This window comes from Balearica regulorum, chromosome 6 (genome assembly GCF_011004875.1).
Source record: "Balearica regulorum gibbericeps isolate bBalReg1 chromosome 6, bBalReg1.pri, whole genome shotgun sequence".
In the NCBI taxonomy this organism is placed as follows: Eukaryota; Metazoa; Chordata; class Aves; order Gruiformes; family Gruidae; genus Balearica; species Balearica regulorum.
In genome coordinates this window covers 23,984,182-24,003,569 of record NC_046189.1, presented here as the reverse complement: position 1 = coordinate 24,003,569, position 19,388 = coordinate 23,984,182, and the positions used below count along the sequence as shown (strand labels likewise).

The 19,388-nt window shown below is 34.5% G+C and overlaps 1 protein-coding gene across 1 annotated transcript in view; it reads right to left on the bottom strand.

Moving 5' to 3' along the window:
- KCNH7 (potassium voltage-gated channel subfamily H member 7) overlaps positions 1 to 19,388 on the bottom strand; it is a 231,377-nt gene that overhangs the window by 30,445 nt on the left and 181,544 nt on the right. Inside the window, exons 9-11 of the mRNA XM_075756815.1 lie at positions 18,735 to 19,149; positions 10,159 to 10,542; positions 9,251 to 9,450 (exon numbers count right to left, since the gene is read on the bottom strand). Of these exons, the coding sequence (XP_075612930.1) occupies positions 9,251 to 9,450; positions 10,159 to 10,542; positions 18,735 to 19,149 (999 nt within the window). The remainder of the gene's footprint in view (positions 1 to 9,250; positions 9,451 to 10,158; positions 10,543 to 18,734; positions 19,150 to 19,388) is intronic.

The window sequence follows — 19,388 nt, the reverse complement described above, 5'->3', positions numbered from 1 at the left end:
TGACATACAAATAGAGGCGATCCTAAGAGCTGCCAGAGTATTACAATTCAACAAGTACATAGTGTAATCATATAGATTACAATACTAATGTACATACTAATGTACATAGTGGTTACAAAATTTGTTATTAAGATTTCTTTCATTGCAAGACATGATATCAAGGTATATGAATGAATATACTGCAGTAAAATAACAAATAAGATGGCTAAATGGAGAGTCTTGACTGACTTTCACCTATTTGAACTAATATGACTATTTCCTTTTTATCAATTATAAAAGTATTACCTTTAATATAAGAGAAGTTTTTGCTGAAATAACCATGACATTTGTAAAATGAGAACTATCTGAACAAGATCAGATATTTTTCAGAGACAGGGCATTTTAATGGGATTTTCATGTTGAATATATTCTACTTCTAAGTGTAGGACTTAGATTTTTATCAGAAAAAGCAACATGTGCCACTGAAACAATGATATGTAGATTTACATAGGCAGATGATTAGTTCAGCAAACCACAGGGCTACTTGCTATGGTCTTTGCTCATCTCTTACTCAAAACAATGGGAGTTTGCCTGAAGTAGAACCACAGGATTCCTCTTGGGTACCATGGTAACAGGTTAATCTTGTGTAGAAGAAAAAAAGTGAGCTACTTCCAATGTGGTCATTATGTGTGAGCTTTTCTAAATTGCCTAGGATCATATTACCTCTGATTCTTTCAGAATCAATAAACATTTCCGCTACTGACTCCTGTGGGAGTACTGCCCACCTTGTGACTCTGCCCACTGTGTTAAGGCATGGGCCTGACACATTATTATGCCCCACCCTTTCTTTCTGTTAAATCCCGTTATCTGCTGTCCATGGTGTTAATGGGTCACATGCTTTCCCTGGGACCGGCCACATCTGTTGCATATTTGTAAGGACAAAACATGAACTGATGTCACCATTCTTATGAATATGTGAGCAGGATGTGTCTTTTTGTTATTAGAGCAGTCTATTAATTCATTCCTGTTCCTATTAATTCTATCCTTTGCACTGTTTTTCTACAAACATGCAAATATTCCCGCACAGAAAAAAAAATATACAAAATACATTCACTTGTTGCTGTATTAATTCTTACTTCAGCACAATAAAGGTCTGTGCACTCACTCTTATTGCATAAAGATATTCACAACTCATATCCCTTGCTAACGAAGATGAGCACATTTCTGATATGAGCCTTCTGTCCACACAATCCAAGCTATGATTTACAAATGAAATATTAGTACCTTTAACTGAGTTGAAATGTTTCTATGATTGCTAATGGAAATCAATGCTGTGAAATAACAAATAGAATGTTTTAACACACATATATACAAAAATTTTATGAGCTATAGGGCATCACCACATGAAATTTATACATCCTCAGAAAAAGCCAGCATTCAACAACAATAAGCAAAAGAAAACATGATAAATGAAAAGCTTCTGTGATGCCACACTGTTTTCTAGATGCCACACACTAGAAATAGCTTAGTATGCAATCATTCTTTTTATTTTAATGTAATTATACTGAAATAAAAATATTATGGGTTGCAGCAAGTTATTTACTGAATGATACTGAGAAACTGATAACCAAATACTTCTGGTCAATGATTCAGGTGGAGAAAAATTGCAGGTGTTTATTTTGAAGTTGTTTTCTAGTCATGTGAGTAAAAAAGACCTATTTTGAATTAATTCTTTTGCTATACGTCTGTCTGAATATAATTTAGAAGAGCTCAATTTTTTATAAGATGCAAAATAGGAAATACATTTGCAATTCAGAGGTACTTCCAGGAGAAAGTATTTGATTTGTTAGAAAGTCAGGAGCACAGCCTTAGGATAAATCGTATTCATTTTTCACATCAGCTTCTGTTTATCTCATTTATCAAGGGATTGTACTTTACCATTAAGCAAAAACCATGCAGCCCATGTGTGTTTATATTTCTGAAGATACTTTGGGTATTTCTTTAAAGGAACAATTATTTTGATAATTAATTTATACTTAACATGAAACTGTTCTAAAACCATTGCATATTAGTTAATACTTACTTATATGCCAATAACATCTGAAAGATACTAGCCTCTGTTCAAGTATCTGTGATTAAAAAGTCCCTGCCCCATGGAGCTTACACTCTAAAATAGTTGTTATACATCAGAGAGGAAGAACATTTACTCTTTAATACCACAATTGTCAAATGTCCAGAAGGAAGACAGGTGCCCCAATAACATTTATTTCCGATGGAGTTCTGGAGATTACTCCACTAACACAAGTTTAGAAATGCAAGAAAGCAGCTGATTGGAAGATAAATTTGTTAAAATGTTGCTACATAATACATTACTAAAAGGAGCTTACCATATCACGCACACTGTACGTAGTGAGGTATTTAATCCAAGTCCAGTAGCTGACACTGTACAGAATTTGATGTTTCCAAACTAAGTATTATGTTGTGCAGTACAGACATCTTGCCAACTCAAGCCTCCATGTACATTCCTAATACTCAGATTTTCATTACTTTGAGAAAATATTTCTTATTCATCAATTTTTAGCTTGTGCTAATAAGGAGGTATCTGATTGTCACAGATATCTTTGATTGTCTGTGTAGAGCATGACCAATTGTATTGAAACTTCTGTTCTTACAATGTGGTGAGCAACATCAATAGATTACGTGTACATATACTGACTACTTTAAATATTAGAAAATCATCCATGCAATCTTCAAAATCATGAGATTAGCTTAAAAATAACAAAACTCTATATATTGCATTTCACTTCTTTTGATTTGTTGTGAGCTTTTGGAGTCTTGAAAAACATTTAAGTCACACTCCAATGTGACAAGAAAAATTTAAAATACACTTTTCTAAACAACTAAAAGCCAGCATAATCTTCAAATCACATGAATGCAGGAGTAGGTAATGCAAAAATAAAATCAGAATTGCACTTTAAATAGCGTTATTCTCAATGACAAATCCAAAATTAATAAATATTTTGAATACAGGTTTGGGTTTCAATTTCTCCATTATTTCCTGACATGTTTCTATTGTTACATTCAATACCTCCTCAGTAGTGATTCCACTGCACCCTGGTGAGAAAAATCTTGGATTCTCATGGTTAGAATCATGTTTAGAACCAGAACTCATCCATAATTCAAGAGACACAGATCTTCTAAAAAAGACATGTAACAAGATCTAAAATCAGCCCCAACTCTCTCCCCTTCAAAAAAAAAAAAAAAAAAAAAAAAAGGAAAATCAGTCATGATGCTGTGACCATAGCCTCCAGTTGTGTCTCATTGATAGTTATCAAGTTCAGTCATCTCTTCCTGGAATAAAACTTATTCCACATCAAATATTGTAGGTTTATCTACTTGGCAGGCTTAGAGAGGAGGAAAGTGTCATTTAGAGAGAAGTAAAACATTTAGTGTGGGATAAGCGATTGAAGTTTAGTAAGGATAGTAGGGACATGATTCATATTGCCTTGAAGAATATGGTCTTTTATAAGTAGAGCGGGAGTCCAGCTTCATTAACTTCTCTTTTTCAAGATGACACCAAGATGCAAAAACTAACTCAGCAAAGAGACTGAGCAGCTGAAGGTACAAAGAGGCAGGAACAAATATACTTTGTGTAGTAGACTTAATCTGTATTTGGATCTCATCTGTGTAATACAGATCTCGGGATATGGTGACATTGGCATCACTAAATGCTGAATAAAATTCTTGAACAATTTGAATAATAAATTTTGAACTAATTACAGGGACCAAACCCCATAACTTGGAAAGTTCACTCTAGTGGGGATTTATATTAAAAAATTAACATTTTGTCTGTCTTAGTTTGTTCTGTCAGAATGAGTGAAATTAATTCATAGTCCTTCATATATTTGGTGAAATAACCTGTGTCTTTAATTTTTATCTTCCTGCCACCTAATTTTAGCACTAACCTGAGACTCATTAGTTGCACAAGTCGCACTGCATAGATTTTGAATTAGGATCTCTGTTCCCTCTGATGGAAAGAGTAGTGCAGGATTTAGTCCTATCACAAACATTTGACTCTCAGATTTTAATAACATTTTCATCTAGGTGAAATGTTTCTGTAATTCAACCTAGTTCTATTTCTAGAAAGAATTTAGGATTTACTATTTCTGTGATAGATAATTACAGAAATTAACTATTTCTATAAGCAGAAGGGCAAAACATTTCCAAGGGCTTTCACCATTTAGAAAAGAATTAACAAGGTCACAGCTGATGATAATTCTGCTCCAGCAGCTCTTAGGCTCCACATGGAATCAGGATTATTTCTCATGATTCCTCTTCTTCATACAGGAAAATGTAGCAGAGTCAGATTTTTTTTCTTTTTTCCTTTTCTTTTCTTTTTTCTTTTTTTTTTTCCCCAGGATATGAAGGAGGTCCTTACAACAGTTGCGAAAGAAAAGCAGCAGTGTGTGATGATGAGCTAATTTGCCTTTCATTGGGACTTGAAGTCTTACAACCTTATCAAGAAATAGTATCGTTTGCTTTCAGTCATTGCCATGACATAGATTTGTACGACATTTTTGTGTTGAAATTACTGCAGCTGCAGCGGATCATTCTTCATCTACAATCTTATTACAGTTTCTGATTACATCTGAAAGGTGATCTCTGAGATATGATACATTACTGGGTGAGGAGGACAGAAAATTATTTCAGTTTCTTAGACGATTGACTCCCTCATCAACAGAAAAGTTTGATGTCTGTAGAAGCTGGAAGCTGACCAGATCCATGTCTTTCCAAAAATATAATGATAGTTGGAAAATTGTTACTTGCTCTTGCTTTTGAGACGTTAAACCACAAAATACAATGCAGTGTGAAACTGATAAAGGATCACTTTGCAAATAGATTGACATTCTTGTAAGTCTCTTTTTTTTTTTCTGTGAGATCTTCTTTTCTGTAACTCAGTTAAATGTAGGCATTCATGTTTTTTTAAGTAGTCTTGTTATGGAAAATGAAAGAACAGCTTTACAGCCAATCATATCTGAGGTACTTTCTGATGGCTTGTGTGTCTTATGATTTCCATTATGACACATAGACAAATAGGAGTATATATTCCCTTTGTTTAAACAATTACTACTATTTTTTGTTCCAAACACTTCTAATTTGGATTACCCTTCTGATGGTATAAGGAACTTCTCCTTGCTATTTTTGAAATTTTAATTTACTTTTCTAATTCTCTGGTACAAAGACACTACTGGCATTAGTTCTATTGGTAGAATTGTTTTCATCATAAAAAGTGATCACAGCAGGAGGAAAAGCAAGAATAACAAATGTAGTGGTGTCATCCCATGACCAGTGGCTAATTTCTCACAAAAGAAACCTTACCAAAGCAATGCTGCATCTATCCTTTATTTGATACAGCATTGCTGGGTCTGAACTTTGAAGATAGGCGTGTGCTCTCCTGTATTTGCATGATCATTGCGACCAAGACAACTTATCACAAGAGTAAAATTGACCATTTGCTTGGATGATTGCAGGAGAAGGTTCCATAAATTTATGCATAAAAATTCTGACTTTCTGTGTTCTTTCATGGTACTGGGTAAAACCCAAAATACAACGGCATCTGTCCCACATCCAAAATTTTAATTAATGTGTACATTTGGCTAAACACTTTCCAAAGCTTGTCCCTCTTATTTACTTTGAACTCTTTTTTAAAGGTAAAATAAACCAATAAAGCTATTCAGATGCACAGAAGATCCATGGAAAGTGGGGGGAGGGGAGGATTGTAAAAAATACATGCATAACTTAAAAAAGGATCTCAAACACTAAATATGTCATCTTTTAGGGTAAGCATCACAGGCATGCTATTATCAGTGCTGGACTGATAACATTGCAATAAAGGGAGGAAAAGAAGGCAAAGAGATTTTAGGAAAAACAGAACAGGATAGTTTAAAAAATAAAATTGTATCTTCAAATCTTTGGGACTGGTAACATCTTTCATGAAACAATATACACTGCAAATAATAATTTTTTTGTAATTTAACTTTGCCAGTGTATACCACAGGGATATGATTTAAATTATGCTTATTCTATAGACTCAAGATTTTATCCAGATTAAAATAAATCCCAAATCCTGTTTATCCAGTCCATGCATAATTATGTGGAACTTTTTTTTATCAAAATACATTATGCAATGAAACATAATCAAAGAGATATAGAAATGAAGCAGAGGGGAGCAAATGATCAAATAAACAATATTCTCAGCATATTTCACCTGCAGATCTTTAAAGTTAATTTTGTGTTTAGCCATTTCAAATGAGCATAAAGTATTATCTTCTAGTTTTCAATATAAAGTGTAGGATTTTATTTAGGAAATCAAGTTTATTTAGTCTTAGTGCAGTATTATTCCTGAGGTTAAAAGTTGTTTTGTTTTGTTTTTCACTTTTCCTGAAGTCTTAAATATATTACTGATGAGAATTAAAAGCATCTTTTGAAACATACTCTCTAATATTATTTATATATATATATGGGTATGTGTGTGTGTATAAATTGCATGTACATATATATATATAAAATGTAAATTATTCATGCATTTCATATTTCAAAGGAGAAAGAGGACTGAGTTTTTAAATTTCATTCAGCTTTCAGTCATAAAATGAAAAAGAAAAACATTGGATCAAATTCTGCCTTCAGATCTTTGCAAAAAATTGCCAGTAAATATTGATCGGAGTCAAACACTTTTGTCTGAGGACAGTATTAGCCCTTTGGTGTGTAAATGCAAATATTTCATGCAAAATTAAGTTAATACCACATGCAAGTCCATCTCATATGCACATGGCTTATAGCCAAGAAAACTTCATTGGTGCTTGTGCTAACATGCATATATGGTTTGAACTAAGAGCATTCACGCAAAGGAAAATGCAGAATGATCAGCATGGCAACTTTGTCAGAGTGACATTCCTACAGAGCAACTATCTAATGCAAACCAATATGCACATGACCTTTTTTGGGCAGAGAAGCATAATTTGAGTTGTGGGGTAAAACAGTGATTAATAAATGTGGTTCAATTAGCATTTCTTAATGTCTAAATTTTAGTAACCATTTTGCCCCACATCTGATTCTACTTGGATTATTTCCCTTTGCTATCTACCCCTTCATCATGCAAAAAGTTACAATTAAAATTAGAAAGCATTGAACAAGCTCTAAACCCGACAGATAACATGGATATTCTCCACACTTTATACTGGAATTAAATTTGATATAAATACCTCCTGCTCTTACCAGTGGGTGGTGTTATTCCATGTATTTAGGTATGAAGCAGACAGGAAAGAGATAAATCTTTCATAAGTACAACATAAATCACACAATTCTTATAATATCCTTGCACTAAGTGTAATATATTCAAACTCACTTTTTAAGAAAATTAAGTGATTGCCATAAAACTTGAGGGATAGAATTGTGAACAGAGTAAGAAATAAAATATAACAAAACAAGATACTAAACTTGATTTTTTTCACATTTTATTTAAAACAAAGCCTCCATACTGCCTCACAATCATATTGCAGAATATGGGCTGTTTAATCCATTTAGTCAGTATTTCACATTAATGACAAATCCAAGACTAATTCCAGTACACCAATTCCTGCATTATGCAAAGTTTAACCTGACAACATCCAGGTTTAGTTACTATTTGATGTGAAACAGGTGTTCTTAGTACATCCATTAGTGTTAATGAATTAGTTAAGGCGTACATGATTTTGTAATATCTTCAGAAATAATTCAATGAGCTACTTTAGGCTTAGGCTGCATCCACCTGCAGCCTAAGGGCCTGATCGTGCAAAGTGCTGAGTACCCCACAGTCCCATTGCCATCAGAGGGAATTAGGGCCATTCAGTGCCATGCAGGATGAAGCTACTGATGCTGCCTTCCCCTGCAGTAATTCCTGGCAGAGGTTTATACAAGCATCCTTGTCCTACACTGGGCATAATATCCCTCTGGAGGGGACACTCATGGAAGTGGGAGGTGAAGCCCGATATATTTAATTTGCTGTCTTACTTTTAAGATCTGCTTTACTTAATGGTAACCATAAAGTCAAGCTGTCAGTGATTCAGCTTTATAAAAGCTTTTAATCAAGACCATTGTTTTTGCTTACTGCATAAAAGTGTACCACTCTGACAGTCATTCACAAACATGTGTATAGATGTATGCATAGATACCGCATGGAAGCTGTTTGAATTTGTGTCAAAATTCTGGAGGTTGATTTCTAGTTAAATTGTTACAAAAATGTATAGATTTTCTTGTTCTTGCCAACTTTATGGAGAGCTCTGCAGTCTCTAATCTGTAACTCAGAATAGCTCTGGAAAGCATCCCTCTAGAGACACAGATTCACAGATCCTTAAGATGCACAATGCTCTCAGAGTCTTCAAACCTATGTCAACTTTTCAGAAAAAATGCTGCTATCTCCAGACTATAAGCCAGAAATATAGATGCTTGCTTTTGCTCATTAGCAGATTGTTATTCCTTTTTAGCTGGCCACACAATATATTTTTATATAAGGCGCGTTTACGGTTTTTTTATCAAGAACAGAAAATATGAGTGTTGTACCTTGCCACTTCCTAGAAATGAGAGTCTGTGGATTGCTAAATGCTTAGAAGTACTGTGTTGCCTTTCAGTGCAGAATTATGTGGTTGTGGATGCAAGTGAACTACTGTTCAGACTATCACATGATTAGAATATTTTACTCTGGAAAGAGCAGCTAATTCACCTGCCTGCTCCTCTCTTTCACCCACCCCTCTCTTTCACCCACCCCCAATATACCAGTTCTAGATTACACGATAGGATTTTGAAAAAGAATTGAAGTCCACAGGTTTTATAGAAGAGGAACTCTGCAGATATCAACAAAGGTACTCTTGTTTGATATTGGAAGTGGAAAATCAGACCAAAGAACAAACCAAATTCTGGAACAGCTATGTCTGAAATAAGAAACCTATGATTTTTTTTTTTTCTTGTCTTAAGCTTGTAATAGTCAACTGCAGTTCTCCAGCTTTCCTATGCACAGAGAGAGTTCAGATTTCTGATACATCTTGTAATGATCTAGGCAGTTAAATGTTTGGATGCAAAATTTGTAATGGCTTGGTTTTCAATAATTGCTATATATCCACCTTCTTAAACTTGCACTTTTACAGCTCATAAATAATGAAGGCTTATAATCTCTTTCTAAATTCTCATGCATTTATCTATTCCTCAGCATCCGTGCCTGAAAAACAGAACAACATACCATGTTCATGTCAATGCCATTGGTGTATGTCCACGCATGCTGGAAGTATTCCTCAAGTCGCTGCCGCAGAGGGTTGGGGATTTGATGAAAGCGTATAAATTCCTTTACGCGCAGCATCTGCATGTGATACCGTGCAGTTCCCGAGTAGAGTCTTTGGATTATTGCAGATACATTTCCAAAAATGCTAGCGTACATTAATGCTGGATTAAATAGAAATGAAACTTACTTAAATCATATCATTGGGTTTTGCAGATGATGCAACATTTCTTATAATGTACTTTGTATGTAAAGCAGCTCAGATGAGATTAGGGACATTTTCAGAGATATGGAATTGATTTACCTGAAGCTTTTTATTGATTTGATTGTATCAGTACCAACGGTTAGCCGATGAGTAATCAAGCTGGTAATATTTATCTTTGGACATCTGTAGTTCTGAATTTAGTGTTATAACTTAGGTTCATCTAATTTTACGGACTTTGGTAGAACTAAGAACTAGGAACTAAGGTTAAGTACAAGTTAAGTTAAGAACAAAGGGTAGAGTTAAGAAGGTACACATACATTTATAGGTTCAGGTTTTAGATCAACAAATAAAATATAATTATGATTATCCAAAAATGATGGGCTACAATTTCCTAAATCCACTCAAAACTCTGCTTCCTACCCTATACAGGATTTTCTTACTGATACACAACACAAAACTTCTGACAGTTTGGCTAACAGATTTTGAGTAGTCAAACAACTTGACTACTTCCTGACACTGCATGAGTCACAACATATTTTTGCATATAACATAGCTTTCCCTGGGAATATGCCCTTCTGGCTGCATGCTTATAATCTTATTAGCTTAGACGGTTAAGTCATTTGCTCAAACACTGAGAAAAAAAAATTAGTAAGGTAAAACTACTTACAGCCAATCAACATGACACAGATGGAAAAGATTTTCTCTGAGTTGGTATTTGGAGACACATTTCCAAATCCTACACTTGTCAGACTGCTGAAGGTAAAATAAAGTGCTGTAACATATTTGTCCTTGATGGATGGTCCAGAGCTTGCATCACTCTTATTGTAATGCTTGCCTAATTGTTCTCCTAAAGAATCCAACCAGCCAATCTTGTGAGCCAAGTAAGGTCTTTCTACATTTCCAATGGCATACCAAATGCAAGCAAGCCAGTGTGCAATTAGCGCAAATATGCACATAAGGAGCATCAGAACTGCAGCACCATATTCTGAATATCTGTCCAGTTTCCGTGCTACCCTCACCAAACGCAGCAGTCTAGCTGTCTTCAGAAGACCTATTAATGTTGTTGTCTGTAAAAATAAGATATAAATAGAAATTTATTTTCTCTGATAGCAAATTTACTCTCATGAATAGCCAGCATGAATAAACCAGTGCAAATTCCATGATTTTGGGGAATCAACAAACCCCATAGATTAACCCATTTCAATGTAATCTTAATTTAATTTCCTTTAACCTATCAATTTTATTATAAAAACAGTGAAGAAACAATAAGAAATGCACACTTTAAATTAAGATACACTAAAGTTGTCATTATATGCTGAATACTCTTTCATTTTGAATATTATTCTTGATCGGGACTCTTCAATCCACCCTAATGGATTTTAATGATCCATTAGATTCATGTTTTGGCATGATAAAGTCTGTAAGTTATTGGAACTAGTCATAATTATTGACTGGCCTTGTAGGCAATAAGTATTTATGATGTTTGAACAAAGCTGTGTGACTATATTCAGTCCTAACTTAGAGACTACAACGCTCTGGCACACATGTTCTAGAAGAGAGAAGAAACAGGGCAGAAATGTCCCAAAGAGTAAGTATCTTATTCCACATATATTCTTCCTTTTTATAATGGTCAAAACACTCTATACAGGTAAAAGACAATGAACCACTGTGAATAGAAAATCATGGAAAAGTTACTGTTACCAGACTCCAGATTAATCTTCTTTTTGCATCTTTTGTCCTGAAGCTTGCAGGTGTAGTGGTAGAAGCCACTAATGAAAGTACTATACCATTAAGAAAACCATATGGGTCAGTTATAAACCAGGAATGTATTCCAAGCTTTTTAGTGCAGACCTGCACAACAATTCTTTGCAGCCTCTTTGAGGCGTCAATCTTTTTAAAGGAATCTAAAGTTTATTAATGTAAATTTACAATTTTCAATCAGTAAATTATTTTCATACTTGTTAATTCCTTGTAAAAGAGATTGACAAAATTGTAAATAGTAACTACTTGATTTCAAAAAGAACTCAACTTTTTCCCTCCATTAAGTTTGAACATTTAAGTAAATGTCAAGACTGAATAAGTTTTTAAGAAGTTTTTTCGTCTTTTTTTTTTTCACATTCATGTATATTACATAACACTTAACTGGAAAAATTTTCTGAGCCTTACAAACCACTCTGATGGTAGTATGTGTCATGTTAAAGCTTTCTTTCAATAAATACTGGACTAGTTTTTATGTTTTGTTAAATCATTGCATTTAACATGTTTCTGAGTAAAATCCCAAAGCTCTTGGAACAAAAAGAGAGGCTTTCTTGGCTGCATTTGTCAGTGGAGAGCTCAATATATTGTTCATATTTTCTGAGTAAATGAGCAAGAGGATAATGTAGGGTAACACTGGTTAACACTCCTTGGCTCAACTTAACATCACAGAGAATAATTTCAGGGTGAATTTCTCATTGTCACATAAAGAAGGCTGTTTCATTGATTGTGACCTTAGCAGTCTGAGAGACCATATCCTTCACAAAGCTATGCCTAGGTGGAGCTTCAGCATGTGAATATTGCCATTGGGTATATTTTTTTTTTTTTTTTGTAAAGTAGATCAGGCTTAAATAGTTATGATCCCTTAAGAAAAAGAGCAATCTTAAGCTAGCATTTGTTTTTAGTGGGGTGTTGGAACCATTCTATTACAGATGTAGTCGTTATCTCTACATCATGCAAGAGGCAACATATTCTTATAGTGCCCTTTAAATAGATCAGAAGGTAGACTGTGAAGCCAAAATATGTCAACAGTGTTTCACCCCATTCTTAAGTTAGGACTTGCTAATATTACGCATCCTCAGTGTCAATCCCATGCTTAGATACTGCAACAGTGTGAGCTCTGGAGTATGCTGGAGGTGGATAATACAAGCAAACTGCATGTCTTCAGGGTGAAATCAGCATGAGTGAGACTAGATATGCTTTAAACCATCAAGAAACTCATCCTGAGTTTGAATTTTCTTTAGCACAGTGGAGAGGCTAAAATACAGCTGGCAGCAGAGGTGGAAAGCACAATCCATGGCTTTACATGCTGTCCACTTCTCAGTGTAGATGTAGCCTGCACACAGGAACAGTCCACCTCCCATGCATCACTTGGCCAGCGACAGAAGTAATTGGTGTCAGAACTATGCCTCGTGCAATGTAATTTCCTTGGTGTGCCGGAATACTTTGCTCAGCATGGCACCCAAGGAGGCAGAGGTCCTGCTCTGTCAGTTACCCACCTTACCCCATCCAGTGCCAACAATTAACACATACAGATGGCAATCTGACAGATGCTACTCTTTTTTTTAATTGCTTGCTGCTCTGTTTTCATCATACCAAGCTTTATCAGGTGGACTACAAGTTCAAGAGTTGCTGGATACCCACATCAGGATTTTTTTTTCAGTAGCCACATTCACTGTCAGCCAGAAGCACACAGGAATCTCATAGCTACTGAAACTATAAATCCAGATTGGTAGAAGATGGGTACAGGATCATTTTCCCCCACTGTAGTATATGCAGTGCAAACAGTATTCCATTTATGTAAGGTTTTGCCTAAACTGGAATTAATTAGGACCGCAGCACATATTTAAGTACTTTCAGAATATAAAATACCTACAAGACTTTGAAGAAGTCTGTTTTAATTGGTAAGATTTATTATAAAGATAAAGGTCTTAAGGTAATACCCATTCAAAATAGATTCTGCCAAAACAGACATTCTATTTCCTGAAATTTACTTTTTCATTACAAATAAAATTATAGAGAAAAGTAAAAAAGATCATCTTAGATTTCTCCACTGCACTATTTATATACTCTAATCTGCCAATCTAACATTTTGTTAATAAGTATAGCCAATGTAATTTTGATAATTTTACCTTGTTTAGTTATTGTGCTATTTTGCCTTTTAAAATGCCATTTATGTTTTTCTAGCTATATTACAGGAGGGAGACCTGGATTAAAAGTGTATTGGGTTTTTTTCTGTTTTGGCCTTAGTAATAGCACAAAAACCCCCCGCAACTTCACGCCTGCAATGTTTCTTTCACGCCTACGTGGTTGTCTCCATGAGCTAAGTAACCACATAGAAGACATGTTTAGTTGTTTTGGAATAATTATTCAGTTCTGCTAATAAGAAGCTTGAGAAAGGTTAAAGTTTGTCAATTATTTTCTCTCCAGGGGAAAAAATGACCTTCTAAAAACAGGAGTCCATGGATACTACATTTTCTAAGTATAGGTCATTGAATTTACTTTACAAAATCCTTGTATAAAACAAGGGGATATCCTTAACTCTGATTAGTCTTCTTTTTTAACAGTGAGATTAGTTTATACCCTCAATTTCGGAAGCCCTGATGCTGAAATGACCACAGCAAGGGGCTATTTTGATGGACAGCAGTTGATTACAGCACAATTTGAAAGAAGAGGGCATCAGTCTATCTGATTGCAGAAGGTATCATTCAGAAGTTATTATTGTATCAGACTGGAAGAGGGAGCTGGTATCACCTAATTATCTGAATAAATGATATTCTGCCTGTGCAAAAAGCCATTTCTGACTCATGACTTTCTCAATGATGGCCAAATCCTTAGTTTTCCTCTAGATTTTTGTGGGTTTAATTTTTTTTAATTTCTTCATAACATCCTTTATCATTAATGTATAAATCTGTAATATCATCTCTTATTTGTCTCTTTTTAAAACCAAATAATCCTCTGAAGTGTATGAGGAGCTCAAACTGTCTCTTCCAATGTGCATTAATGTGCACTTGCTTACACAGTATTTCATCTGCTAGCGTCCTCTCCAGCTTCCTGGTATTGTAAGGTCCTCATTTTCTCATTAATTTTCTGTCACCTACATTTTATGTTAAAACCATCATCAACCTTCTACTTTTTTGCAGCCTGTAAATAAATCATTAAATATGAGTACCATAGCATCGAGCATAGTTAACTCTTTTCTCTCTCTTGGAAAAATCTCTAATACATGCCAGAATTTGGCCCTTTAGTCTATGCTTCATTACCTTAAAAGCCTCTTCTGAACACTGTGTCATTGTTGAAGATCTTTATGCTATATGCATAATGATATTGAAAATGTTATTACAAACATCAATTAAACAAAAATATTTCAACTAACCAAAATTTCTTATTTATAGCAGGGTACTGGTACTTCAACTGCCACGGATATAGGATTGCCAAAATGGTCTACGAATAACTGCCTGCTCAAGCAGTGCTGGGGTTCCTCTTTGCTTCATCTTGAAAAACAACCAAGGGAAGAAAAAGTTGATACTAAATACTTCTCTGATATTAGCCAGCCACCTAAATAATTTCCAGACACTCTACCCTGATGCTGCATCATCCTGGACTGTACTCAGTCCATAGAGTTGCTAATGCAAAGGCAGACTGCCTGTACGATCAGCTATGCAGTCTGCAGTGTAAAAGACTTGATATTAATTGGAATAGGTTTCTCAAGTAAATTGCTAAACTGAGCACAGGAAACTATATTACTCTCTTCCTGAGATGTCTTCTGGGCTTGATTTTCAAATATATTTTAATTTGGAAGGGGATAAAGTACTGATTCTATCAGTGGAGATGCAGTCAGGACTATTAGGTTCAATCTCTAATTCTAGAAATGTGGGATACTTCCTTTCAGTTTGCTTTAACGGATATAGTGTGTAATGCAGTGAAGATATCAAAACTAAGAGAAGAACAAGAGTACTTTGATTTATATGTCTTCATTTTAGGCAAACCCCATCTATTTTCTTGATTTATTGCTACGAATAGAAGACACATTCACTCTTACATTTTGTGAGTATGCTGGATATATACATCACGACATATTTATTTTTATTGAAATTTGCAAAAGCAAATGCCTTCATGGTTTTCTGCATATTTCAGCTGAGTATTCTCTCTGGCCTCAATTTAATAAAACTATAAATATGAAAATATTCTTGCTGAAGCTGTTACCATCCCTTGTCTGTATGTTTTATTGCAGCAGGTTCTAGATGAAAGGGAAGAAACTCTGGTTATCTATACATCCATTTGATTTTTCCCTACAACATACATGTCTTTGAAGTGAAAAGCTGATCAATACATTAAAAAGTGCATTATTTTTATTACATATATCTAAAAATATCTAGTAATCTTAAGCAGCATTCCACTTTTACGCACACATCATCTATGTGTGTGCTTTAAGGAGCTGTGCCACTGCAACTATTATTTGTTTAAAATCCAACCCAGACCCCTCAGCTAATCATTCCTCAGAATGATTAAAAATATTGAAAGAATAGAAAGTAAAAAGTCCATCTACTCATTATTTTTATCTTCCCAAGTATTAGAGATGTCACTTAACATTTAAAATACACAAAAAAGAGAGAACAGTTTACTACCAGCCATAATAATTTTGTGTTGAGTCTGCTTAAACAGAAAAAAACCCCTTAAAATTATATTAAATCCCTATGTTAGAAATTGGAAAGTTAACTGCCTTACTCTGTTGCTTTCCTATGGTTGACAAAGTACGGCTCAAATGGAAGCATTCAGATAGTGTGGTATTTGGATTATTATCTCCTGCCCTTTCTAGACTCGGTTTGATATCAAGGTGTTTTAAAGCTGGGTGAGCACACACGGAGCTCTCTTTGGAGCTTATGTTGTTTAATAAAAAGACTGTTTGATACAATTGTTCGTAGGGGATCTTATTTGAAGAATCTGTAGATAACAAAAAAGCTATTTCATAAAAAAGATAACCCTTATTACTGAAAAAAAATTCTATTAAATGAAAAATGGTCCATTCCAACAGTTTTATGTTTGCTGCTTCTTGCTAAACTAAAGGGATTGTTGGGGAAATATTATAGTTACCAATGTAGGAAGCAAAACTGCAGTAAGTAGCAGCTTGGAAAAAGTGATTGATATATTCAATACCATGAAGGAGAGAAGTCAAAATGTCGTGATGAACTGGTCATAATCTGTATAGTTTCATTGCTGCTTCGGTAAACAAACTAGTTTTTCCAGATAGTTCATTTACTAGCTTTTGAGGGAATAAAGAATTAATTTACTCATAGCTGCAATACCAAAAAAGTCATTACGTGGTCTGATAATTTCTGTTCCAAGGTCCACATTTTTGTATTTGTGTACTCATCGCCAGAATGCAGATTTGCTAGTAATCTGTAACATTATCTTATGTTAAAGTTATACCTTTAGCATCACGTTAGCACCTGGCACTTCACCCTTAAGGATGTCTCTAACAGAGGAGGTGTGGGAGAATGATGTTCAGGGTAAAATCCAAAGAGTACTCCTTCAATGAACTTTGGAATTGGTCCCTGTTGTAACTCCACACTTCCAATCACTGAGCATAATTTTTGGCAGTGACAAGTGCTCAGTGATCAGAAAGGGATGCAGACCACGCCTGAAGGGGAATGGTGTGTTCGGAGTCAGCAGTAACGCCATTGTCAAAATGTTTATCTTTTATGTGTCTGTGCTATCAAAACCACAGAAAAAAATCTGCAGAAAGACTGAGACCTACCACAGATAATGAATGCAAAAGGTGATCAAAGTTTCTCTTGAATCTCTGAGCTTTTGGGTCACCTTCTGAACAGAAAAATTCTCTTTTGGTAAGAGAACTATTAACATGTTTCCTCTGTCCTTTATGTTACTCTCTCTCTTCTTATTGCATTCCTTTGATAAAATTTATTTCTACTGCATGTTATTACCTATGTGTTTCTCCAGATTCCTCATTTACCTTGAGTGTGTATGCTCATGTTTAAATTAGTAGGAATATCACTATTGATTAGAAATGTTACTATTGATATCTATGACTGCTGAAATAGACCACATCATTATAATAATTTTTCAGAAGTACAGTAAACAGAAAAAACATTTTCATTATACAAAATTTAAGAAAATGAGTTTAAGAAAAGCACGACTGATAGTCATCCTACTTCTGAAATTTTTAAGACTGAATATGCTCATAAGACTCTCAAGGTGCATGTAGGTATGTGCCAGTCAGTTTACACTGACCCTTAAAGGCATACTTAATTAAGTTTACATGTGATTTGTGAGGATAGCTAGGCTACGGTCAGAATTCAGGTCAGGCTTTTGGGGTGGACATAAAAATATTTGCTGTCACAGCATATGATTTTAATAAAAAGAAATTAATTCTAAAATGAAAATGTTTTTGCATTCTCTGTATCATGGCATGGAAGCATACAGTCAGATCAGTAAATTTTCATGGTAAATGTTGCTGATTAGTTTGTAGTTTTCACCTTTCTCTTCTCAGTTAATGAGGTGCACATATGGTTGACAAAACTCTCTGTTTCCCTTCTGTCAATATGTGCAAAACAGTAATTTTAAGAAATGGATTTGTGGCCTTTGAAAAGTGCATGGATCATATTTTGCTTGGTTTGCTGCCTTTTTTTTTTTTTTTTTTTTTAAACTGCTGTATTCTATGCATCACAAAAAACCCCCAATTCTCTACTTGTCAGTTCACTTTTCATCAAAAAATATGTTATAACTTTAGCCCTTCTTAAATTAAATAAAATTCTTTGGCAGGAGGCAGAACTGGGTCAGGCATTCAGAACATAGCGTATGTTTTATACACCTTTGGGCAATTTTTGGATGCATATCTTGAACATTTTTTTAACCTATGGTACAGACAGGGTGAGGACATTTGTCATATCTCGCAAGGTTAACCCCATACAATATTTTTTTCTTTATTTTTGTAGTCCATATTCTTGATAAAATAGACAACAGCCAAATCTTTTTGTTAACTGGTATAGTTTACACAACTAATCTGTTTTACGCTGAGTAAACATCTGATCTAAAGATTTTGAACAGAGAAAATTTATATTAATGCTTTAATACCAACACAACACTTAAATGCATTGTAAGCAGTTTTTACAAAGCAAGCAGCAAATCAAAGGAGCATTTCTTAAATAAAAACATTTGAACAAATCCTTCATACATGATATATTTATTTCATTATTTGTAAAGATAGTATCAAATATGGTATAATTGCAAAATACTAGCTGAATTGTTCAACTTGTTCTGTCAATGAAAGCTATTATTCTACATTATACTACTAAGGAAGATTTAATTTTAGTTTAGCTTTAAAAGATGGGTTGAAACTACTAAACAGCCTATTAACTGACAAACAAAAAATATATTAGGAAATACAGATTATTGTAGTAAGGTCAAAACTTAAGATTTAAGATTTCTTATTCTTAATATTTCTTATTGAGCTTACCTCTTCAGAGCCCGAGCCAAAAATCAGCAGGTCAAAAGGTATTGCAGCAACCATGTCAATTAGGAACCAGCCTTTGAAGTAGTGAATTGCTATTTTTGCTGGATCACTTACCACTTCTTCATTCTGGTTTACATATGTTGTTCTGAAGTTTATTAGAATGTCAATGATAAACATAATATCCACAATTAAGTCTACAACATTCAGTGGGCTGCAAGAATATCCACACTCTCTCCTCTTCCGTTCCTCACTATCATTCAGAAGGAAGGCAGCAGAGTAAGGGGTGAATATGGCAGTGTATATTACCAGCAACAAAATGAGCCAGTCCCAGACAGCTTTGAAAGGACTATAGTGCAATATAGTAAACTTGTTGATGCGAGGTGTCTGGAGTTTATATTCTGGTAGAACATCAGCCCCTAAGGATAGAACCTAGAATAAGAAAGATACTGTGTCAATAATCAGGCAGTGTATCTATTCCTACTTTCAGTAAACTTGGCAAATACAAGACAAACTTAAAAAGTACTGTATTGTAGTGTTGAGGATTAAGCTTCAATTACTTGGTGTTTTGGCAAACTAAACTTCTGTGAAATTCATAATCTCCGCCAGGTCCAATAAATTCATTGACAATTTTACACAGTAGGTTGATTCTTGTTCCCTGTAGCAACCAT